At 38.3% G+C, this 26,880-nt stretch overlaps 1 protein-coding gene across 1 annotated transcript in view; it reads right to left on the bottom strand.

Annotated features, from left to right (window-relative positions):
* MRPL1 (mitochondrial ribosomal protein L1) overlaps positions 1-12,672 on the bottom strand; it is a 53,351-nt gene extending 40,679 nt beyond the window's left edge. The window contains exons 1-2 of the mRNA XM_037051014.1: positions 12,435-12,672; positions 11,179-11,287 (exon numbers count right to left, since the gene is read on the bottom strand). Coding sequence (XP_036906909.1) covers positions 11,179-11,287; positions 12,435-12,465 — 140 coding nt within the window. The 5' untranslated portion in view covers positions 12,466-12,672. The remainder of the gene's footprint in view (positions 1-11,178; positions 11,288-12,434) is intronic.
* Positions 12,673-26,880: the final 14,208 nt, after the last annotated feature.

The raw sequence follows: 26,880 nt of genomic DNA, 5'->3' as shown, positions 1-26,880 counted from the left end.
TTTAGTGGTTGTCTGGGGCTGAGGAGAGGGGATTAGGGAAACAAGGAGCAACTGCTAATGAGCATGGGGTTGTTTGGAAAGTAATGAAAATGTTCTGAATTGACTTGACAATGGCAGCACAACTCTGTGACCATGCTACAAACCACTGAATTGTACACTTTAAATGAGTACATTGTAAAATACGTAAATTGTATCTCAATCAAGCTATTACTTAAAAAATAGAGTTAGCCAGACCAAGAAACAACATAAAAGTACTGAGGCCTGAAACACAACGGTACACAAAGGAGCTCTTACAAGTTCTACCTCACTAGAGCAGAGGGTGGTGAACTTTTTCTGTGAAGGACCAGAGAGCAAGTATCTTGTGGTCTCTTGTCTCAAGGAGTCAACTTTGCCACTGTAATGTGAAAGCAGCCATATATAAAAATTAATGAATATAGCTGTGTTTCAATAAAACTTTATTTATAAATACTGGTTTAAATTTCATAATTTTCTTGTGTCATAAAACACCACTTTTTTCCCCCAGTCATTCAAAACATGTGAAACCATTCTTAACTCAAGAACCATACAAAAATAGACTGTGGACCAAATTTTTTGACCTACTGGCCATATTTTGCTGACTCTGAACTAAAGAGTAAAGCAGAAGACAGGAAAGAGCAAAAGATGAGAGGCTGGTGAATTTGGTAACAGGGGGCAACCTCTAGAGGCAGTGAAAGAGAAGCCACTGAGCAGGAGTGACACCCGTATTGCAGCTGGAGCTGCAACATAAAGGGAGGGTTTAAAGGAAGCTAAATTGGAGACAAGAGACTATTTCCTTCCTTTCTTCTCAAGAAGATATGACAGCCTAAACCAGAACAGTGAGGATAATAGGCAACAGAAGATGAGAGATTAGAAAGCCATTTACCGGATGAATACTGAATACAGGAAAAGGGGTAAGAGATGATTCTGGAATACTTCTTAGGTTTCTGGCTTGGGTGACTAGGCCTAGAGTGGTAACATTAACTAAGACCAGAAATAGAGACAGGAAGACAGTCACAGAGATGAGTGCAGTTTGGGGCAATATAGAGTTGGGTGTAGGGTTGCATCATTGGCCCCAATTCTTTTTCCCCCATTAACCTGAAATAAAAAACCAACATGAGCCCTGGCTGGTGTAGCTCAGTGGATTGAGCAAGGGCCTGCGAATCAGACGATCACGGTTCGATTCCCAGTCAGGGCACATGCTTGGGTTGCAAGCCAGTTCCCAGCAGGGGACACATGAGAAGCAACCATATATTGATATTTCTCTCCTTCTCTCCTTCCCTTCTCCTCTAAAGATAAATAAATAAAATCTTAAAAAAAAAAAACCCAACATGAGAGAGGGAGCATTTATTTGAGACCCAAACAAATAGGTAGTCTGGAAAAACTGATGCAGGCAGAAACCCTGCATCATCAGTCAGGGTTTCAGTCATAGCCATATCATCTGCTTTCTTGTTATCTTTGCAAACAGTTGTTTAGAATTCTATGTTGCTTTGGGCACAGTCTAAAGGTTATTTTACCCAGTTTTAACATTCCAAAGTTCTGAGGAGTAGACTTGCAAAGCAAGTTCCTCTGGGATGGCAGCTCCAACTCTATTTTAAAGTGACTCAGTTTTTCCCTGGCCAGGTGACTCAGTTAGAGCTTCCTCCGGTACACCAAAAGACCAGTACGCCAAAAGGCTGCAGGTTCCATCCAGGGTCAGGGTCAAGGGAATGATGTTTCTTTCTCTCTCTTTCTCTCTCCCCCCGCCCCTCCATCCCTCCCTTCCTTTCTCTCTGTCTCTCCCTCTACCCCCCTTTCTAAAACAAGTGAATACATCCTTGAGTGAGGGTTAAAAAACAAATGAAATGGCTCTGTTTATATTACTTTTTTATAACCTTTTCTCCATCCAAGTTCCTTTGCTAAGATCCTCCCATTTAAAGAGGTGAAGTATATATATTTCCCATCACCCTGATTTGGCCATGTGACTCACTTGGCCAACAGAATCAAGCAACAGTGACAGTCTTTCTGCTCTGAGTTTAGGTTGTAAGAGGCTTCATGTATTTTCACTTGTATTTTTGTATTTCTGCCTTTTTCACAAGAACATGCCTGAGCTAACCCAAAAGTGGGAAGACGAGACATATGAAACAGAGCTGCTCCCATAGAGCCCCAGGCGAGATTAGATAATTGGCACCTGACCTGCCTGCTCACAGATGTAGTTTGCTCAGCCAAAGTCATCAGTGACACCCATCCAAACCTAGCTTAGATCAGCTGATCCACAGACATGTGGGCGATGACAAATAACTGTGGGGTGGTTTGTTATATTGCAGAAGCTAACAAGGTGCTTACAAAATACCTAAAACATATGTTCAAAAGGGAATTGCAGTTAAGAGTTTGAAGCTAAGAAGACAGAACTAGAGGGTGATATATTTTCTCAGCATTAATTCACATCAAACCTATAATCTTTTAGCCATAAACATTTTATGTTAGTGAAATAATATTTGATAATGATGTCTGAATTATGTGGTAGGCAGAATAACAGCTTCCCAAAGATGTCCACATCTATACAGTAAAAAGGACTTTGCAGATGTCATTAAGGTGAAAGACCTCCAACCGGGGAGAGTATCCTGAACATCCAGGTGGGCCCAGTCTAATAACACTGAATCCTTGAGAACAGAGAAAGCTGTCCCTTTCCCACCTGCATCTGGCCAACATGGGGAGAGAGGAGAAATTCAAGCATGAAAAGGGACCCAGTCTGCTGTTCCCAGCTCTGAAAATGGAGAATGGGGGACCCGAGCCAGGAATGCAGGTCTTTGGAAGTGGGCAACGGCAAGGACACAGATTCTTCCCCAAAGCCTCCAGAAAGGAATGAAGTCCTGCTGAAACCTGGATTTTAGCCCATGAAATCCACATTACACTTCTGACCTACAAAACTGCAAGATAATAAACTTGGGTTGTTTTAAGTCACATGATTTGTGGTACTTTGTTATGTCAGCAACAGAAAATTAACACGAAGTACTATAAAATTTATGCGCAAGAAATGGGTGAGAGCAAAATAATTTTTTTAAAAAAGAACCTCAAAAACCATTCAAAAGTATAATTCCACTTTCACTTTTAGCACTCAATAAAACTTCATAACCATAACTGTCAGCGATATCCTCACAGCTAATGAACAATTTCACAGAACAGCAGATAATGCCAATGCTCATTTTTAATAGGACACAGGTGACGACAAGTCTAAACAGGAGCCCAAAGGGATGCATGCAACACATCTCAGCTACCTGGGAAGTACTCCACAAACTCCCGAAACATTCTAAACTGGAGAAACCACATTTTTATTCTATATTTAGTAAAAGAGCAGTGAGGCCAATGGAAGAAGGAGTCCAGAGAGCATATTTTAGTAATAAACTCTCTACCTAAACTTAACAAAATGACTAAGAGCCCTAGCCATAAACTACAGATTTCCTTTACATAAATGTGGATTTCACCACTAAATTTTTAATCATGGCTGAACCTGTCCATTTAACTTGCAATTAACATGAAATTCCCAGAAGCTGAACTATGATTTTTAAATTAATAAGTATTTGCAAAACTCAACAAAAGTCTGATACATAAAGAGTCTGAGTTGGGTATACAACAATTTATTTATTTATACTTTGGACCATGTTTTACAAAATACATATTTAAGGTGATTCAGTGAAAATATTTTTAAGTTACAAGTGGAATGCTGCTTTAGTAAAAATAAATTATAAATCATTATAACATAGATCAAATAGGACTCTAAGGAAAGAACTTTCTTCCAAAACAATAATTAATTTCACAGACCCACTGCCTGCTTTCCATGACCTCCAAAAAAATCTTTAATCATAAGAATCATGTCCAGAAGAACTTTGCTCTTCATGTAATTATGCAAGGCCCTATCAGGAAAGCTTCAATACTGTAATTCTTAGAGCCTAAAATAAATCACACTAGAAGGGTTTTTTCCAGAAAATGAGGGAGAAACACCTGGCAATCTGAATCAAAGAGAACAGAATTGAGCTGCAGTTACCTGGGTAACTAAACCACAGAGATTAAATGAGTAAGAGATTGTACTCAGGTAATAACCTTCTCCCTGTCTCATGTCTCCCTTAACAGCAAAAGCATGAAAGGGAAAAATAACTCCACAGTCACACCCAAATAAAACAATATAAGAAAAAATCAGTGCTATAATAAAAGTTAATTTCAAGACCTCTGAAAATCTATGACCCCAGAGATCCAAGCCCTTTGAAGACTGAAGAAACCTTTTACACTGAAGGGGGTAGGGTGGCCAGGTATACAACTTCTGTCACGCTAAACTGAATTGAACAGAACTAAAGAGAAAATGCCTAGGGCATGTAACTATTAATGGCATGCAAATGTTTAGAATTCATATTTCACAGTGTAAATCACAAATAAATTCACTACCATTTCTGATGCTGGTTTATTCATTAAACTAAATGCAGAAGGTGTGCTACCGTTCACAACGTAAAAGCTGACAGAATAAAACCCAGTCATTAATAATACAAATAAAAATGAAAAAACAAAATCTGGAAAGAGCTTTAACAATAATAAAGAGCCAAATAAAAATCACAACTTTTCATGAATCTGTCACAGAGCTGAGATCCTAGGGCAACTGAGTAGCCTGAAATCCAAGGAGTCAACCACACTCCCTACCCCACCCCCACACGTGCACCATCAGGGCAAGTCTTGCCTGTACCAGAGTATGAGAGAAAGGCAAGCAGGTAAGGAAAAAAATCAGTTCAAATTTTAGGGCTTGAGGGACAGTATAACCCCCCTGGGAGATCTAAACACAAGGGGAGTTCACCCTCAGTTTGTAGGGCCTTTCCAAAGACCTCTGCCAGATACTCTTGGGAAATACCGGAGCAGGCCAGGGGGCTAGAAATCCTTCCTTGAGCGTGCTGGCAAAAAACAGATCAGCCAATTCAGCCAGAAAAGCAGTAACCCTGAAACCCTCCAGGGCACAGGTAAATAAATACCCATTTAGTGTAGGGGAAAGAAAGAAGAAAAAAAAACCCACCGAAACTTCTACCCTGGGGGGTGGGGCAGGAAACAGTCCTGCACACACAGTATCCTCTACCAATAAAGATGTGGAAGGGACCAGACATTCTCGCACAGGATCTGCAATATCTTGGGTGGGGGCAAGGGACAGAAATATAGAGAAAACCCCATCCCCACGGTCTAGCCACACTGGGCCTACTTAAGATGAAGGTTGGATTTGAAAAACAGAGAATCTCACATACACCTATCACCAGCCTAACAAGCACCCAGCAAAGACAGTCTACTACTAAGGGAGGCACAAGAATATTGAGAAACCAACCCCCACCCTGGAATCCTCTCGCCCACAGCTGCACAGACAAGGCAGAAAATTGATCATACACCAGGAATACTGAGAAAAACCTTCCAGCATCCCAGGCCCCACCCAAAGCACAAATTGAGAGCTCAGAAATTTGAGGCTGATGGTAACCATGGCAACAACAAAACCAAAACCTAGATAACTGACTGGATTGATTCATGTGCCTGGCAGAAGAGGCATGCGCATTTCCAGGAATTAATATAATATACTTCAGCCTCAAATGTGTTCCACACAGAATGTCTGGCAGCCCACAAAAAATGCTGAAATACTTCAAGAAGCAAGAAAAACAATCTATTGTCAAGAGAGGAACAGAGCCAGAGTCAGAGATGACACTGTGGCCTTTTCTAAACAGATCTGCCCCTGGCAAACCACGGTATACACATGTACACGCACCCATGGAGGAGTGGGGAGATTCAGAATGACGAGAGGAACAAAGCAAGCACAAGCCCCTCTATTGTCTCAGATCCTGGATTTAAAAATTAGCCATGAAAAAACTATTACTTGGTATATTATTAAGTCAGTAGATTAAAAAATGGAAACCACAACTCTAATAATGAATACTGTGACTCCCTCAAGCTACTGAATAACTCATTGTCAGGCATGGAAAAAATTGCTATAATTTTTCACTTTTTAAGTATGCATACTTCTAATACCATGCTTTTTAGGTTGGTGAAATTTTAAAAGTTGTACTAGAATAGAATTTGAAGACATAAATGATAAATTTCTGTAGGATAAAACACTTAAAGATAAAATATTCTTAAAATAATTAATATCCCTCATAAACAAATGCTTTAACAAAGCAGAAAAATAACCAAACAACCCAATAGAACATGGACAAAATATGTAAATTAGAAATACACTGAAGAAACACAAATAAAGACTGATGATATCCAGGGCTGGTAGGAACATGGAGAACTAGGCACTGTGACTGCTGTGGGCAGGCACAATCAGCACCTCTCCACCTTCTCCACAACAAGAAGGAATCTGGGCACCATTCACACTCAAAGCAAGCCTCCTCTCTAGTGACATCTCCACCACTTCTCTCTTTATCCTATGTTCAAGTCATATCACTGTGTAACATCCGTATCACTTACTTCATGTCTCTATACCACTGAAACACCTTCCTCAAATTCCCCTGCAAAATCCTATCTTTCTAACCCCAGCTCAAATATTTCTTGCACCACTCTCTTCCAGGTAGATTTGACTTTTCATCTGTGATCCCATAGCACTTAGTCCATTCCTTGAGTCTCACAATTCAATCACCTTATAGTGCACAAAGGTGTTAATTTATAATATATAGAGTTCCTATTAATCAACAAATAAGAAAATGGTAATAGAACAAAAGCAGAAAATTCACAGGAAGGAAAAATATAAATGGTTCTTAAACATGTTTAAAAATATACAACCTCAATAATTAAAAAAAAAAAAACAATTTAAACCACAATGAGCCCTGGCTGCTGTAGCTCAGTGGATTGAGCGTGGGCTGCTAACAAAAGGGTTGCCAGTTTGATTCCCAGTCAGGGCACATGCCTGGGTTTCAGGCCAGGCCCCCAGTATGGGGTGTGCAAGAGGCAGCCACACAATGATGTTTCTCTCCCTCTCTTTCTCCCCTTTCCCCACTCTCTAAAAATAAATAAATAAAATCTTTAAAAAAACCCACAATGATACCATTTATTACCTATCAAACTGGCAACAATAAAAAATTTTGGCTACACTGTGTATCAGAAAATAGGTATCTTAATACTACTTGCTGGGAAAGACATAAACTGGCAAGATCTCTATTAAGGTAATTTGGTATTACCTACCAAAATTATACATGTGCACATCTGTTGACTCAAAAATTCTTTTTCTCAGAATTTATACTATAAAAATATTCACAATACTTGACAAGATCTACACTCATGGCTATTCACCACAGTATCATTTGTAATAGCAAAAGACTGAAAGGGTAAATGTGCATCAATAAGAAAATGGTTAAATCATAGTAAATTCATATAATGAAATATACCGTGTTCACTGCAGCATTACTTCCAATAGCCAAGATATGGATGCAACCTAAGTATCAATCAATGGACAAATGGACATAGAAAATGTGGTATATACAGGGGGGGCAAATGTAGGTTTACAGTTGTTTGTATGGGAAGTAATACAATAATTAATAATATAAGAATTAAACTCTGTGTTTCTCATACTCACAACTGTCAATCTACTTCCCCCCACCTCACCCTATATACAATGGAATGTTGCAACAACATTCCACTTGCAACAACATGGACAGACATGTCCATATAACATTCCTATGTTATATTAGGCCATTATATACAATATTCCTAATGTTTATTAGGCCATGAAAAAGGAAATTTTGCCACTTGCAACAACATGGACAGACCCTGAGGACATTATGCGAAGTGATGTATATCAGAAAAAGACAAATACTACAGGATCTCACTTACATGTGGAAGTTAAAAAAGAGAGAGAGGGAGAACCGATTAGTAGTCAGCAGGAGGATAAAGTGAGGGATAGGCAAAATGGGTGAAGATCATCAAAAGGTACGCACTTCCAACTGCAGAATAAATAAGTATTAGAGCCATACTGTATAGCATGGTGAGTACAGTAAATAATACTGTATTGTATATTTTGAAAATTGCTGAGAGAGAAAAATCTTAAAAGTTCTCATTTCAAGAAAAAATGTCTAACTCTGGTAATAGACGTTAACTGGCCTTATTGTGGTCAATCTTTCACAATATATACAAATATCACATCATTATGCTGTACACCTGGAATTAGCATGTTATATGTCACTTATAATTCAATAAAAAAATGACTATACAGTTCCATCTGAAACAATCTCCAAGATATGTGGTTAAGTTAAATGCAAGCAAGAACAGAACAGAGCGTATAGGTAAAAAGAACTATTTTCCTCTACTCACAAGAATTATGACACCAAATGCATGGATTTTTTTCCACATCATCCAATTCTCTAATATCAGCAAAGTACCCTACAATTCAATACAGTTCTGACACTCTCTACCTGGTTTAGCATTACATCCCACAAGTTACCGGCTCGGTCCCTCAAGACTGCCCCCACTGCAGATGCTAATCACAAGGCCCGGCCTCCAGTACTTCTGACCAATAGGGTATTTTTAGAGTTTAAATTTTAATTGTTATTCAAGTATAGTTTTCTGTCTTTTACCCCCATCCTAGCCCACTACCCCAGCCCTCTCCAGTTCCCTTCTGTTTCTAGCCCCCTCTCCAGTATTGTCCATGTGTCCTTTATTCTTGTTCCTTCAAAGCCTTCTCCATTTCCCTTCAAATTCCCTCCCCTCTCCCCTCTGGTCACTGTCAGCCTATTCTCAATTTCAGTGTTTTTGGTTATATTTTGCTTGCTTGTTTTGTTGATTAGATTCCTTTTAAAGGTGAGATCATATGGTATTTGTCTATCACTGCCTGGCTTATTCTGCTTAGCATAATGCTTTCCAGTTCCATCCATGCTGTCACAAAGGGTAGGAGCGCCTTTTCTTTTTGCTGCATAGAATTCCATTGTGTAAATGTAGCATAGTTTTTTGATCCCCTCATTTACTGCTGGGCACCTAGGTTGCTTCCAATAAGTTAACCCAATAACTCTTGGCTATTGTACATTGGGCTGCTATGAACATTGGGGTGCATAGGTTCTTTTGGATTGGTGTTTCAGGGTTCTTAGGATATACTCCTAACAGTGGAATTGCTGAGTCAAAAGGCATTTCCATTTTTTTTTTTTTTAAAGATTTTATTCATTTATCTTAGAGGGAAAGGTAAGGAGAGAGAGAGGCCTGCATCCCAGGCATGTGCCCTGACTGGGAATCGAACCGCGATTGTGTGGTTCACAGGCCTGCGCTCAATCCACTGAGCTACACCAGCCAGGGCAAGGCATTTCCATTTTTAGTTCTCTGAGGAAATTCCATACTGTTTTCCATAGTGGTTGTACCAGTCTGCAATCCCACCAACAGTGAACTAGGGTCCCCTTTTCCCCACAACCTCTCCAACACTTGTTGTTTGTTGCTTTGTTTATGATGGCCATTCTGACCCATGTAAAGTGGTATCTCATTGTGATTTTAATTTGCATCTGTCTGATAGCTAGCAATATTGAGCATCTTTTCATGTGTCTCTGGATCTTCTGTATGTCCTCCTTGGAGAAGTGTCTGTTCAAGTCCTTTCCCCATTTTTTTAATTGGATTGCTTGTCTTCTTAGAGTGGAGTCATGTAAGTTCTTTGTATATTCTGGAGATTAAACCCTTGTCTGAGGTATCATTGGCAAATACGTTTTCCCATACAGTTGGTTCTCTTTTTGTTTTAATACTGTTTTCTTTAGCCATGCAGAAGCTTTTTATTTTGATGAGATCCCATTTGTTTATTCTTTCCTTTATGTCCCTTGCTCTAGGGAACATATCAGTGAAAATATTGCTGCATGAAATATCTGAGATTTTCCTGCCTATGTTCTCCTCTAGAAATTTAATGGTGTCACAACTTATATTTAAATCTTGTATCCACCTTGAATTTATTTTTGTGTACGGTGTAAGTTGGTGCTCGAGTTTCATTTTTTTGCAATTAGCTGTCCAGCTCTCCCAACACTATTTTTTGAAGAGGCTATTTTTACTCCATTATATTTTCCTGCCCCCTTTGTCAAATATTAATTGACCGTAGAAACTTGGGTTTATTTCTGGGTTCTTTATTCTGTTCCATTAGTCTATGTGCCCGTTTTTATGCCAGTACCAGGCTGCTTTGATTACAGTGGCCTTGTAATACAGTTTGGTATCAGGTATGGTGATCCCTCCTACTTTGCTCTTCTTTCTCAAAATTGCTGCAGCTTCGGTGATCAATAGGCCATTAATTCAGGGTGTACCACAATCCCTTCCTCAGGCTTCATAATTTACTTGAATGGCTCACAGAACTCAGAAGAACACTTACTTAACATTTACCAGTTTATTATATAATAAGGGATATGATAAAGGATACAGATGAATAGCTAGATAAATGGGTGAGATGAAAAAGGGTCTGTAACACAAGAGCTTCTGTCCCCACTGGGTTTTGGAGTGCCACCCTCTGACAAATGGATTCTGTTCACCAACCCAGAACCTCTCTGAATCCCACAGTTCAGAGATTTTTATGGAGACTTCTTCATGTAGGCATGATCAATTATGAACTCAATGCACAGGCATTTTCCCCAGTGGAGGATAAAGAGTGGGGCTGAAAGTTCCAAGCTTCTAATCATGGTTTCACCCACACCCAATTTAGGAGCCCACCAAGAGTTGCTCCGTTACTAATAGGGTGCTCCTATCACCCAAGAAATTACAAGGATTTTAGAAGATCTGTATGAGGAAATGGGTCAAAGGCCTAATATTGGAATAAAAGATGCTCCTGATATCCCTATCACTCAGGAGATTCACAAACTGAGCAGAAACCAATACAAGTATTTATTATGTCACAAAATCCTAGCCCCAACAATTACTAGCTCTGTGACCTTGGGCAAGTATTACATAACTTATTGCTGCCCTGCTTTTTGTCTCTAAAAGAGTATAATAACAACAGTTTCTAAATAAGGTTGCTGTAGTAACTAAAATTCATAATTGAACATTAGGGTTCAATAAATGTTAAGTATTATTATAATGTCATATCTTTAACTCAGGACTATAGTCAAAGAAGCAGAGATAACAGATTTTACCATTATATGTCCCTGCATCTATTTATGGAACCAAGTATAATATATTGAATCAGAATTTTTAATTATAGCAAAATAACTAAAAACAAAAAATACTTACTTCCTAGCAGCAGCAAAATGTCTACTGGGCACCTGAATGCATGCAGAACGAGGATGAAGAGGGGTCTGACAGGCCATCTTAAAGATGCTATGCCTTTGATGTATCAAGACTTAAAAGAAAAAAACGTGCAAATTATTCACATTAAATAATTACACTCACAATTTTTACAGTTTTAATCATTTTCCAGAACAAAAACATTCAACGTTTTGCAATTCTTAACCATTCTTTGAAAAGTGTAATAATGGATACTCCACTGTTATAAAGCCAAGTAAACACAACTAATTGAACAATTTTGCCTTCACTTAGTTTTAACTTAATCTAGTTCAGGCTCAGAGTATGTTAGCTATATTATTACTGAATGTGTATCCTGAATGTTTTAAATAATTTAAATTTTATTTTTTCCTAATAGATAATACATTCACAGAGTTGCTCAAGGTACTTCTGAAAGATAAGAACAAAATGAAGGGAACTAACTTACCAGGGATCAAGACTTGTTATAAAGTTATGATCATTAATACAGTATGGTATTGGCAGAAGTATAGAATGGCGAACTAATAAAAAGCAGGCCAACAAAAGATTCATGCACATATAGCTATCTGAAATGTGTAAAATGGGGGTGATGCTGCCTCCACTTAAATCTATCTTAATAACATACGTTTCAGTTTGCTTTCAAAAACACAAAATTTAATAAAAAAAACATTGTACCGAAAAAGGGCTGTAAAATGCTAAGAGTTGCTACCAAGAAGTATGTCTGAAACAGCCGCCAAATGAAAAATGTTGATCCAAATCGACGTCTTTGGAAATTCAAGAACTGAAATCGCCTGCAACTGTGTAATACTCTGAAGCACTAGCAAGCATTTTGATAACATTAGAGTTTACAGTTGTGAGCCACACATATATACCACCTTTTCTTACCAGAGGTAACTTCACGTATCCAACCCACCCCCCACCCCCAGTATCAGAGAGAGAACCCTGTCCTTGCCTCTGTCCCTACGGGTGGCTGAAGGAGTGTTGATGTACATCCCCCTCCCATTCCACTCCTGGGGTGGACGGCTCCAGAAAGGAGTAAAACCTCTGAAAGGTCGCTTTTCGGTAGCAGTGACCCTTTGGACACCTTAGATCCCCAAAAGAGCAGGCGGCTTTTCCAGGTCCCAGTGCAGACCCGCGCGTAGGAGAGTCTAGCTTGCACTCTGCTACAACCAGAGACCCCGTGCCAGAAGTCTTTCGCTGCAAGCCCATACAACACTTTACTTTACCTCTACCGAGGCATCTTACGGGCGCCGCCATGTTGATTGTTCCGGATTGTGTTGATAAAATAAGTCCTACGCTTCAATTTGAAAGAAATTGTGACAGGGTTCCCCTCCGGAATTGGCAGAGGGGGAAGGGATTAAAAGGAGCAAGAAAGGGGCGGGAAGTGAAAACAGGCTTTCTTGCCGACGTGGGAGGGCACTAGATGCCGGCGCCCTGTGGCTGTGTTACCTTCAGGCCTCCGTGCTGCCTAGGAAACTGAGTTTCATGGTTCCGACAGGAGAGCCTAAACATCTTTAGGGAAATTGGCTGTTCCTACATCCCAGTCACTAACAAATTTTTTCTTAACTCAGCGCACAATTAGCGGGGGTGTAAATTAATCTTAGCATTAATCAGTACTACATTTTGCCCCTGCTGGCGAACTATGTTATTGGGATCAACTGAATAATAATACTTAAATTTATATAACATACCTAGTTTTAATGTGACAGATCTGAGACCTACACACAGGTGGTTCTGAAGTGAAAAAGTAGACAAGAATCAGCATCCTTTCCATTACGTCACAGCTGTTGGTATGGTTTATCTAAAACAAATCTGGTGACAGATTGTATCACTTCCTAGTTTAAATAAAACCCTCCAGTGACTACCTCTGGAGCTGCTTCTGGCCTCCACCTAGGGCCCCAGCTTCAAACCTCCAGCCCACGTCCTCCCCTCCCCCACCCCCCAGGGTTTCTCATCACCACACTGTCCATTCTGTCCCCTCTGTTTGGAATATCTTGTACCGCATCACCTAGGAAACCTTTAAAAAAAAAAAAGATTTCAGCTCAGACTTTTCTCACTGAAGAAGCCTCCCTCCTTCCCTTCCCAGGCTGTTATGGCCATCCCTTCATGATTTTGTACAGTACCCAGAGCTTATATCTGGTTTTGTTTATTTTTAAACAGTTTTATTGAGATTTAATTTGCATACCATAATATTCATCCAATCTAAATTGTACAATTCAAACATCCAAAATTGTGCAACCACCATCACAATATATCTGTTTTTCCCACAAATCTGAGCTCACTGTGGGCAGGAATTACGTCTTATTCATTTTTTTAACCTTAGCACATTCTACAGTACCTGGAACATAGGAGGTTCTCAATAAATGTTTTTTGAATAAGTGAACATACACATCCATGAATTAGTAACTCACTTAGAATAGCAAGCCTGCAAAAACTAACTTGCTTCCATGAAGCTGCCTACAGGAAATCAGACTGGGCCAAAGTTAAGAATTTCACAAATGCTTTATTCCATATTTATGTATTGTTATCTACGTGAAGAATAATATTTCTAACTTGTTTTCCTGTCTTGTTAACATGTAAGCAGTTTCTACAAACGTTCCACACCCATTTATGGATGTCATACCAAAAAAAAAAGTCTAACAACTTAAATCTACTCTTATGGTTTCCCTTTCTCCCTCATTCTTTCCCTTTCTTCTTTTCACAAACCAAAACAACCATTGCTCACATGATACTTAAAGATGAATTTCATTTGAGGATATACCAGAACTGGAGCAAGTTCACCAAATCAATTCAGACAAAAACAAACACCCAGATTCGAGGCACTGCTCCACCCCTCCCTTTCTGTAGCTGGAGTCAGTTGGCCCCCATCTGTGTACTTCCTTATGTCTCTTGATAAAACAAGAGAATTTAAACATTCACCATTAGAACTCTCCTAGTATGCTTGTAGTAGTAGTAGTACCCTTACTACAGCAATGTCTTGTAGAAGTACAGCTTACCTAATTGCCCACTTTGAACACCACGATTCCATGACTTTAGTCAGGTGGTGTCTGGATTCCAGTTATCTATATATAACAATATATAAAGAGATTATTTAGCTTGAGACTTACAAAAACTACAAAAATCCACCCTCTGAAATGGGAACTCTGAGCCGGTAAATATGTGATGATATATAATGTGGTTCTCTTTGAAGAGAGGCAGCAGAACATTCTGGTTAAGCAGTGGCATTCTGAAGCTAAACTTCCCTGAAATTGAAACCCAGTATCATCACTTACTAGCCATGTCACGTAGGGCGAGTTACTATACCTCTCTGAGCTTCAGAGTCCTCATCTGTGATATGGGGCTAATAATGAGATAATTTATTAAGGTACTTATTACAGTATCCAGCACAGAATGAACACTCATTTAATGTTAGATCTTGTTATTAGTAAGGAACCAGTGAGAGTTCTAAAGTAGAAGGGCAGAATGAATAAGCTGTTCTAGCCTAGTATCCCTTCTTCCAGTATTTGTTTATTTCTTAATATGATACATGCTATTTTTGTCCATAAATGTGTTATGATGTCACTTTCTTTATATCAAAACTATTTGCAGAAAATCTTAGGACTGTGTGTATGCACTTCCTGAAAGTTCACTTCAAAACAACTTTTACCAGTTGGTTTCTGGGGAGGCTTATACTGTCCAGGAGTCTTGGCAACATGCCAGCTGCCTGCCTCCTTGGCTAAGAAAAGCATTTAAATATTTGCCTAGACCTGTGTTTTTCTTGATCTGTGTTTTCTGTCTTCCTCAACCATTTTCCAGTTGAAAACTTCATTGCAAGAAGAGTCACTTCTCATTTGAGGTTAAGGTTTAAAATGGGTTTTCTTATTGGATAAAAATAAGGAATTCCATAACACTTCCTACTTCAGTAGTGTGAATCAGAATCACCAAGGAGACCTGTTAAAACTCACTCCATAGAGTTTCTGATTCAGTAGGCCTAGGGCAGGCCCATGATTTTGCAATTATAAATAAGTTTTCAGGTGGTGATGATGTACTGGTCCAGGGACCACACTTTAAATACCACTCCCTATGCAATACTATGAAATGTTTTCAACCATACTTAACCATTAACTTGGGGAGGAATTGTTGTTTTGTTTAGTAATTTAATGGTCCATATACTATAGGCAGTAAAAATATGAATCTCCCCACATGGTGTCTTTAAAGCTCTTATCGTCTCCCCTATACAACAACTGCTACTCCACACCTGGACTTCAGCTCCGAAACTGTCCCGCTGTCAGCTGGCAAATTTCCAGGTTTACCTGTCTGCCTATCTGGATTTCGAGTATTATTAACAACTCCTAGATTCCCTTCCTTTCTTGGGTTTACTTCAGACTCAGATTATTATTTCATAAAGAAATGACTATCTAGAATAATGGTTTCTTAGTCACAAAGCATAAAGCAAAGTTTGGAAGGAACTGGAACTCATTTTGTCTGTCCTCCTGCCCCCATATATGGGAGATACTCTGTTCAAATACCCCTGGGAGATTATTTTAATTCCAGATTGAATTGGGAGATTTAGAACTGTACAGTGAAATTGCTGGTAAATGTTTAACGGCTGGCTCCCAGTACAAAAGAACTGAATTTGTAGCATTTGCCCATCTCCATGGTGTAAATATTCACACAACAGCTAATTTCAAGCTATCAAATATAAAATCAACTAACACAAAATATCTGACAACTTAACACTTGGTTCTCACATGGCTATTGCATACTACTGGGAATTTGCTCGTAAAAGCCTTTGGTAACTTTCCAAATCAGGAAAGTTAGGACTAAACCAAATCAATTCAACCAAATCAATGATTTGGTTTAGAAGGACTAAACCAAATCAATTCATCCTAGACTCTAGGGCTACACTTCCCATTCTAACTAGAGCTGTTCTTCTCAGACTTCACTGTGGATGCAGATCACCTGGGAGTCTTACTAACATGTAGATTCTAACTCAGTAGGTCTGGGATGGAGCCTTAGATTCTGATTTCTACCTGACTTTTGAGTAATGTTGACACCACTGTTCCATGGGTCAAACTTTAAGTAGCAGGATCCTTGAACACATCTTAGAGCAAAATTCATATTTTTTATCAATCATCCTAAACCAGAACCTTTTGAATAGGCTCTTTCTTCCTCAAACAAAAAAATAAACTTAAGCAGATCCTCACATTTCTAGATATAACCTCCATAACATCCAACTTTCAGTGGAGACACTAGAAATATCAATAATTTCCTTCCCTACCCTCATCTGCTTCTGGTAGAAACTTCCTTCTCCTATATAAGTAAAATTCCCCAGATCCAGCTGTTTGGATCAGTGGAAGCCACCTGACCCAAGGAAAGTCCATCCATTCTGTAGCCAGTGGTCTGGGCTTGAAAAGAAAAGTTAGGCCAATTGTTCTCACGAAAATGGAATTGGGAAAATGAAAGAATGGAAAAAATTTAAAGGCAACATTTTCTTTTGTTGTGAGAGGACTCAAGCTATAAGGTCATGGAATAGATTCAAGGCTAGAGAAGACCTGAAAGTTAAGCTGAAATTAATTAGCAAGCAGAAATGATGCATGAGTACAGTCACATGAAGTTAGTCAGTACCAAGAATAGAATGGAGCAAGAATGTCAACAGCAGCAGAGATACCATGAAGAAGAAAGAGATCGACCAGCCTCTGAGAGGAAGATAGCAGATGCTGCTTCAGTTCCTGTTACAGTTTCCGTCAAGTCTGATATATCACTGGCCCTCTTCCTGCCTCTTGTGAGATCCCCATCTACCATGTATTTTTCCTACAATAACACTTGTTTCCTTGAGCTAATGCAAGTGAATTGTTATAGCTTATAAACAAACAAAAAACTAATTAAAATAATTGAATTCTAATTGTTCTGGTCTTAGTGCGTGAATTGGCAGCTTTCTGCCAGAATTGTTTATAAATAAAGCCTTAATAATTGAGTTTCAGGGTTTGAAAAGATTTTGAAGTTCTTAAACCTACCTCATGTATAACTGTTTCCATAATTTCCTGCTAAAGTTGTTAGTGACAAACTCTTAAATATTCTGTAAGGTAGTTGCATCCATTTTGGACAACTCTAAATGTTAAAGTTGTTCCATAAGATATTAAAGCTGAAACCATCTTCCCTGTAACTTGGACCTAATTGAACCCTTTGGGTCAAATCCATTTTCACATGGCAGACTTCCTGGTAAAGACAACAGCTATCAAGCTCTTCAGTCTTTTTACCTGGGTACGTTCATGTCCTTACTCACACACAGTTGCTCCCTTCCATGGCATGGTGAGGAGAACAACTCATCTTCCTAGGAGACTTGCCAAGGATACACTTAGATTGCCTGTATCTGTCCTATAATGTAATCCCAAAACAAACAAACAAACCCAACAAAAACACTCAAAAAGAAACAGGAAGAGTTCATTTTTCCTGGGAAAATCAATGCAATCCAAAATCGCAGTACCTTCTTTGTCAATTCTAATGGCTTTGCTTAGTATTTTGTTATTCCTTTGATTTTCTGCAATATTCCAGATTTTTAGTTAAACTAAAAGGTAAGGTTTTTTTTATGAATTTCTTACTATAAGATTTCTATATTCTAGAATAGCTCTGTCCCATACAAATCACGTATGTATTATATTTTTCAGTTTTCTAGTAGCTACATTAAAAAAGCAAAAAGAAGCAGTTAAAACTAATTTTAATAATTTATTAATTAAGTATATTCATAATATTATTAGTTCAATATTTAATATAAAAATCATTGAGATATTTTATATTCTTTTTTATAGTAACTTTTGAAATTTGATATGTATTTTATACTTCAAGCACATCGCAGTTAGGATTAACTACATTTCAAATGCTCACTAGCCATATTTGGCTACCATATCAGACAGCACAATTTTAGAATGACAATAGCTAACACTTATCGAACATATACTGTGTGCCGGGTGCTTTTCTAAGGTGTTTACATATTTCCACTTTTTAAATACTCACAATAACTCCATAAAATAAACACTATAATTTTTCTCATTTTACAGGTGAAGGAACAGAGGTACTGAGAAGTTAGGTAACTTGCACAATAAATAAGTAGTTGAGTTTGGCTTGAAGCTGGGATGCCCGACTATAGAAATTATGTTCTGCCCTGGCTGGTGTGGCTCAGTGGATTGGGCAGCAGCCTGCAAACCAGATGGTGGCCAATTCAATTCCCAGTCAGGGCACATGCTTGGGTTGTGGGCTGGGTCCCCAGTCGGGGGCACTCCAGGGACAACCACTCATTGATGTTTCCTTCTCTTTCCTTGCTCCCTTCTCCCCGTCTCTAAAAATAACAAAAAAAAACAAAAACAAAAACAAAAACAAAACAAACAACAAAGAAACTATGTTCTTAATCACTGTTACACATATTTCTTGCTGGATACTGTGAAAGCACTGTACATATATATCCTGCTTAATTCCCATGTTATAGATGAAGAAACTGAGGACCCAGAGTTAGTCACTTTTCCCCTGCTGCACAATTAGTGGGCCAGCCTAACGAAGCCAGTGCATTTCACCACTGCATGCGCTTCTGGCCTTACTGCCATTCCAAATCTCTGTTGTTTATATACACACACCCGTGACTCAGTGTTTTTGATGCCAACGTTTTAAATTAGAAAATGGCCAGATAATATCAGAGTGTGTGGGAGAAAGTAAATAACATGGAAGCACATGTACATTATTTTTGATCTTCAAAGCTAAGCATGTAAATCACAAGCATTAAAAAAATACTAATTAGAGTTCATTTATTTTTTTATCTCCAGTGCTGCCAGGGGTAAATAAAACTTGTTTGAAATATTTATCTAAAATATGGAAATGCATTTAAAAAATTTATAGATCTGAGAAAAGTAAATATACTAACAAATCCATTTCCAGGAAGATGTTTTATTTTTATACAAGAGTGTACAGCTCACAAAAGAAGCCTGTTAGCAACTGAAAGGATGTGACTCTCTTCCTCCCTTTTGTACTGTGTGGCTTTCTTGTTTTGTAGACTTGGAAGTGAACCTGAAATTTTGTTGTACTCCTTTTAGGTCCTGTCTTTCTTTTAGATTAGCTCAAACTGAGCTTGAGTTCCTCACCAAGCTCCAGCCTTAGGAGTTAATAAGCTCTTTGGCTCCTTTTTATTGCTTCAGGAAATAAGCCTGAGGCTTTTAGGAAACCTTGGAAACTGTTTCTTAGTCATTTTCATCTGAAAAATACTGAGTCCAAATACTCCAATATTCACCCACGTATAGTAGCATCTCATCTTTGTCTAAATTATTCTATTCCATTGAACAATTTTCCTATTGTTGTTCCTGGGTTAGCATTTTTTTCCTTCTTCCTGTAGTTGTCGAATGGGAAAGGTAGAATAGTTGTTGGAGGGAATAAGGGGAGAGATAGGGATAAAAAGAGACTCAGAGTACAGGACCCTGTAATAATCAAGAAGCCAGAGGTTCCTGTCAGGCTTTCCTGCATGGCTAATCCCAAAGAAGTTATGTTCCCACTTGGTACTTCAGTTTTTCCACCTGAAAATAGGAATGACAACATTTTTGTAGCACATGATTTTCTACTGCATTTCCTCAGTTCCAGTGACAACTTGTTAATTTATGCTGAACAACTATGGATACTTGTTAAGGGTTAATTTTTAATAGATAAATAAAAGATGCTTTTTTTTAGCTCCTCTGGGAGAGATGAAAAAGCTCTAACCCAAGCAAAAGAAAAGAAGAAAAGGTCATATGGATACACAGTGGCCCAAGGAGAAGGAGTAACTACCATTCCGACCCATCAGGAAAAAATAGATTATATTTAGAAAAATTAATAGGTTTCTCCATAGGTCAAAGGAAAATAATAATGAGTGGACATAGAGCTAAAGATAAAAGGGTTACTAACTAAAATTTCTATTTAGCTATAATAATTTATGTTCTAAAATATGTATTATACTGCCCTAGCTGGTGTAGCTCAATGGATTGAGTGCTGGCCTGTGAATCAAAGGGTCACTGGTTCTATTCCTAGTCAGGGCACATGCCTGGGTTGTAGACCAAGTCCCTGGTAAGAGGTGCATGAGAGGCAACCACACATTGACATTTCTCTCCTTCCCTTCTCCTCTCTCCAAAAATAAATAAATAAAACTTAAAAAAACAAAACAAAATATGTAATACAATTTGCCTAATTTTCCTTTGTAGCATGATAAAGAAAACAATTGAGGTGATACAAACAAAACTTTAAAACTACATGAAGCAGACATCTCCTGTAGAGAACTGCAAAATGGGGCAGTAGTCAGGAAGGTTTTATATGACAAAGGAAGAGAAAACTAGAAAATATCTGATTGACTGAGGCTACATAGTCAACCTTATTTTGGGTGAGAAGGCCCAGAGTTGGCTTAGAGTTAGGGGATTAGCTGACTAGCTATACCTACCGTGTTTCTGGTCAAGTTGAGTATTTACTGAGACCAGAAAGTTATCTAAGTTTTGGTTTGCTGACGTGGCACCCCAGGCTGGAGCAGCTCCATCTTGGGCCTTCAACAATAAAAGCACATAATTCTTCAAGAAAAATACAAGAATGCATTGCTCTCCTGAAAATATAAGGGTGCATTGCCTACTCTCTAGAGGGAAGGTTGTACAGAAGGTGAGGGAGAGTAAGATGCCTGGGTTCTCAAGTCTCTGCTCTAGGGAGAGGCCTGATGCCTTCTGTGTTGGTTGACTGTGAGGGTGGGGACTTTTGCAGTGTTACCACACCTCACCATTTAAATAGCTCACAGACCAGATTCAGGAAGTAGCAGCTATGTACTAGGAAGGCTCTACTCAACCCAAGCTGTGTGCATCCTCAGATTCAGCTACTTATTGGACATAGAGACGACCTGCAGTGTCTTTGCATGGCTCTGAGCAGAGGTTGCTTATCCACAGGGAGGAGAGAACATTCAAGGGCACAGGACTAGCACGAAAGGGAAGGGAATTCCCAGTGTGTTCCTCAGGGCCCTGCTTCTTGGCAGTGTCTTCCAAGGATAAGTTAGCACCTGGGCAGCGAGGCAAAAGAAAAATACGTAAAAAGGAAATTTCACTGAAACCTTGGAGGGACCTGTGAGCAGCAGGACTTCTTGTTTACAGAAAGCAGGTAACAGAGAGGACATGAGAGAAATTCTTGAACTTCTTACAGAGAGAAACCAAAAGTAGCAGGAAAGGGGAGAAAAAAGGCTGATGCCATTCAGAAGCAAATGTGTTTGGAAACACTCACAGAAGCTCTCCCTGGCTATAACAGATACATCCATCCAGAGATTGGGAGCACTTTAGGGTCAAATGTAGAGCCAAAAATTATTGGTGGAGTCCCAAAGGCAATGAAATACTGAGACTCTAGTTCACCCTTGGTCTGGAAAACAACAAGCGCACGTGGGGACCCATCTGAGAATAAGACAAGCAAGTATGATTATGACTTTTTTTACAATAATGTTGCCTAATTATAAAGGGTATTTTTAGCTCTTATTTAATGTTTAATTTCCTAAGTTTTCTTTGGCCAAGATTACCAAGACAAGCAAGTATGATTGTGGCTTTTTTAAAACAATAATATTGTCTGATTATAAAGATTTTTTAGCTCTTATTTAAGGTTTAATTTCCTAAATTTTCTTTGGCCAAGATTACCAGTTTTTTTTTTCCTTGCACCAATTCCAGATATGAATTAAAGACACAATGTACCTTATACGTTAACTTAATATTAAGTAAGTTAATATAAAATTAGTTATAGAGAAGGAAACTACTGTTACAAAACTATTGTAAAATAGTTGCCATAATTTTGGCAACTATTGCCATAAATCCACCTGCTACATCATATTGCCATAAATCCACCTGCTACAAAAGGGCTTCGTTGTCTTTACTTATTTATTTTCCTAACAGATTTTTCTCCTTGCTATATTCTGGTAAACAACTGGTGATTTCTTATTTTAAAAGAATGCTGGACTGGATACACTCTGTTTGCCACTGACCATATTCATTCTACACTGACCTACTCTGCTGTGTCTGCCCTTGGAGACTGATGCTTTCAAACTGTGCTACCCAGGCTCTCTTGCTCCCTGACTTCTCACTGGGTTCGGTGGTGCAAAGCTTCTGCAAGAGTGCAGGAAGAAAGAGAGGCCAGCCCCTGCCCTGTTCTCTCCTGTCTAGTTGTGGTCTCCCCCAAAAGGTGGCCATAGCCTCCAGGGTCACCTCTTCTTCCAGACAGCCCACTTTCATAGCTCTAGGTGTCACCAGGTTCTATTGGGTTGGCCAAAAATTCCATAAGGTTTTTTCCATAAAATAAAAGATACTTTTCATTTTCACAGTCATTTTCTTGATTTATGGAGTATGTCAGCTATCTCCTGCAGGGTATAATGTTGATTGTTCTGAATTAATGGCTTGATTTGATCACTCTCCCCTCCAACTGGCCTACCCTATGAGGGAACATTGCCCACTTAGAATTCTCCAGTGCGAAACTTCACAAACCACCTTTGACACACTGGATCAGTCACAGCATCTTCTCTATACACTGCACAAATCTTTTTTTGTTCATTTCGGTTGTGTTTTTACCTTTCTTGGAGTAAGAAAGTACAATATACCAAAATTTTTCTTCTGTCTTCAATATTAAAGTGGCTACATGAAAATTCATCAATTTTGATGAGTTTTTTAATGCATGCTGATATAACAACTGTCACAATACAATCTAACAAAATCATTTTGAATGAAGTTAAAGACAACTAAGCACTACTAGAACCATCTTATGGAAAAAACCAAACAAACTTTTTGGCCAACCCCATACTGACACCAAATCCCACCTTTTCCTTTGAGCCCAGGTGTGGGTGTGGCACCTACATTTGTTCCCCCACTTTTATATCAGCATCTCTCGCTGGTGCCCTGAACCCTGCCCACACCTCTGTAAACAGTCCCCATTTTCAACTCTCCTCAGTTAAACTCTGAATTTGCCATCTGTTTCCTGCCGAGCCCCTGACTAATAGACACCTAGTTAATATATTGCTAGGTCAGACTTTAACTGAAGGGCTGAGATAAACAAAAGGTATTATATATGTTGGTGAAAAAAATCAAATTCTATGCTAACAATAACAATTTCCATAGTACAAAAGAAATGCACGCAGTAAGTCAAACCATTCACAGCAGGTGCACTTACGGTTGGCTTTAGTTCTTAACTCTGCCCTGAGGTCTGTATCTTCCTGTAAGAACATCACCTTCATTGTACTTCCAACGTAAAATGCTGCACTTTCAGCCTTTCCTGAAACCCCTTCCATACAGGAAATGGATAGCTGTACTCCACGATTTACAACCTTTCCAACATCCAGTAGTTGGAACTATTTGGTCAAGAATAAGAGAATCCAGCAGGACAGTTTGTGTCCATTAACAATCTGCATAGACTGAACAGAAGCCCCAGAGGACACTGGCACTGCAGTCAGATCCTCTTTACTTTTCCAAGTCACAAAAACACCTCTTTGTTCTTTCAATTCTCTAACAGATAACTATTACATCAGTCTCTTTCACACACACGAAAAACACACACATGTGCACGCATACACATCCTTCCTAGGCAGAAATAGGAATTCTCGAAGACAATACTTTGTTAAAACATTACTGACCCACACATATTTTTAATTTAAACTGACAAGTAATTAACGTAAAAATCTAGATTTTTTTCTTCTTTTGTAAGTAATCAGCAGACCAAGTCGCTCTGCACCCATATTTCTACATGGCCATGACCCACTGAAGCTGAATAGGCATTGCCCTTTTTAGACGGGGCATCCAAACGCACCCCGTGCACAGCAATCTGCACCACTCCGTATTGCCTCTCTAGGCATCTCACTCATTTGCAGTGTCTGCCTGGGCCCTGCCGACACTTGAATTTGCCATCGCCACCCCACTACTCCCACTCCTTTTCCAATGATGTTCCCTGGAGTCTGACAGAACAAGAAATACGCCTAATGCTGAAGAAGAAACCTCTTAGTGATGGTTGCATTAGCAAAAACATGAGGCTAAAGCTTTGAAATTACCACTTGTAAGTGTCTGACTAAAATCTTAGATGAAGTGTGTCTGCCTTTCATTATTTTAGGCAATTCATCAAGGGACTTTCCATCCCAACCTTGATGTTTAGTAATTATTTACGTAATTTGCTAGTTTTTTAGTAATTGGTTGATGTTTTGCACCCTGATGCTGTCTTTTCCATTGTATATACTGTAGCAAATTAGACACTTTAGTCAAATTGGTTGAGGTAAACTAGCTTTCAGTAAATTAGTCTAAACTCACTCAATTATGCTTTTTAAATGAGTGAATTACTAAAAGGATTTTTCACTTGCATCATATGTGTTGTGTCCAGTTTGAGTTACATGCTGCATAATATGGTACTAATTCTCATTTGAAGCCTATTCACTACCATTCCAACCCATTGTTTAAATTTGACCTCCTGCACTACTTAATAGAACACTTTACTTAATTTATTAGATAGGTATTGTACTCAGATTGTAAAGTGCTTAAAGGAATCCTCATTGCCAGGGAAAGCTTTATTCCTATTTTGAAAGTGCTAAAACCCTTAAGACTAGTCTGTGCACTGGGGCATCTCACAGTGTCCATTTAAACTTTGCCACGGTTCAGTCACCGCTGACTTTAAAAAAATGACAAAGAAAAGGTGGTCTTGTTGCATTTGTATTAGATACTTTATTAACCAACTTCCACGTAATCGTTCCACCAAATTAATTGGACCTTTCCAGTGCTTTGGTAAAAACATTGACTGATTCCCTTGGCACCTTGAAATCTTGGCTAGCAATCTATTTCTCCCACAAGTAGAGCTTTATACTAAAGAGTTCATTGTTTATGTTTGATAATGAACTATATGCAGAAGAAAGAAAAAAATTTTTAATATGAAAATTAATCTGAGTATTTTGGGAAGACTTGACACAAGCATGCTGCTAAAAACCGTTGCGGCCAAGTTTGGGGTAACAAGCCAACTGTATAAATATGGGAAAGATAAAAATCAAAAAGGATTCTCCCCTCAGTTTGATCCTGCTCAAGTGCTTGCTCCACTTTAATGCAAATACCTATATAATAGTCTGTGGCAAACAACTGTTCTAAATGATTAACATATATGAACTCAATTTCTCTTATATGATGCTATCATGACTCATTTTATGAAAGCTCAGAGAGGTTAAGATGTTCTAAAGAATGACATAGTGGAGCCAGTTTTAAACCTAAGAAGTCTGACTTCTATCTGAAAACACTGGATAATATAGGCCTTATATTATATGTGTGTTTTATTGAAAAAAGATAATTTAAAAAAATCATCAGATCCCTATTCAAAGAATAGTTTAGCAAATCAATGAGTTATATAAATTTTAAATAAAAATGTTTAAGGTATATAATTATCATTTTGTATGGGTTAACTAACTGATCACTGACTCCAATTGATTACAAAAGACAGTTTATTCCATCAAAAGATGTAAAATACTGAATCATTATAAAAAGTGTTTCTGAATAGTGGTCAAATGTAATTTCAACTCCTTAACAGTTAAAGAGTATATTTCTACAGTCCTAAAATTATTTCAGCCTTTTGAAGGCAACTGTGAGGCTGATGTGGACCTCGGTTAAAATGAGTTTGATGTTCCCGAACTACGTGTTCGCCAAGAGGTTTGCTTTTTTCCTGTAAGATGGCTCTAGTAGTGCTCAGCTGTCCTTAATTTCATTTGATAAAATTTTGTTAGATTGGATTGTGACAGCTGTCGTATCAGCATGCACATAAAAAACTCATCAAAATTGATAAATTTTTGTGTAGCCGTTTTAATATTGAGGATGCAAGAAAATAAACATTTTTTGCATATTATGTTTTATTATTTCAAGGATGGTAAAAATGCAATTGAAACACAAAAAATGGTTTGTGCAGTATACGGGGAAGGTGCTCTGACTGTTCCAATGTGTCAACAGTGGTTTGTGAAGTTTGGTGATTTCTCACTGGACTGTGCTGCGTGGTCGGGGAGGCCAGTTGAAGTTGATATGATCAGATCAAGACATTAATTGAGCACAATCAACATCATACCACACAGGGCATAGCAGACATGCTCAAAATATCCAAATCAATAAAGTTACCGGTGAAAATAAAAAATGTGTATTGTATTGTACAGAAAAAATCTAAATGACATTTTTGGCCAACCCAATATTTATAATGTGCATCTTAACTTTTAAAAAGTGGTAATATTTTATTTTTTGTTATAAAACTATTCTACTAAATCCAAAAGAGGCAAAGGAAGTATAGTAAGAACAAAGAACATTGAAAAGGAATAAAGACACATAAACAGATAACTGAACAAAAGCAGAAATAAGATTTGGAAACTAAAGAAATAATAACTAATCCTTCTATAATACTACATGCTTGGCACTATATTAGGCACTTTACACTGTAAACTCATTCAATCTATGATGACCTGGTACTTTATATTATGCACATTTTATAGATACGGAGATTGATGCATAGAGTGGCTAAAAAAAATACCTGCCGAAAGCCCCACAGCTAGCAAGTATAGAGGCAGCATTTGAACAAATGGTTTGGCTCCAGTTTATACTCTCAGATATTATAGATACTGTCATTGAAGTCAGTAAGCAGTCTGGAAATGTCTACTATATACTAGGCATTGTATAAGACATAAGAAAA

Source organism: Sturnira hondurensis, unplaced genomic scaffold (assembly GCF_014824575.4).
Source record: "Sturnira hondurensis isolate 20B ecotype Veracruz unplaced genomic scaffold, ASM1482457v3 Scaffold0007036, whole genome shotgun sequence".
NCBI lineage: Eukaryota > Metazoa > Chordata > Mammalia > Chiroptera > Phyllostomidae > Sturnira > Sturnira hondurensis.
Note: the sequence above shows the minus strand (reverse complement) of the source record. Positions and strands in the feature narration are given on the sequence as shown.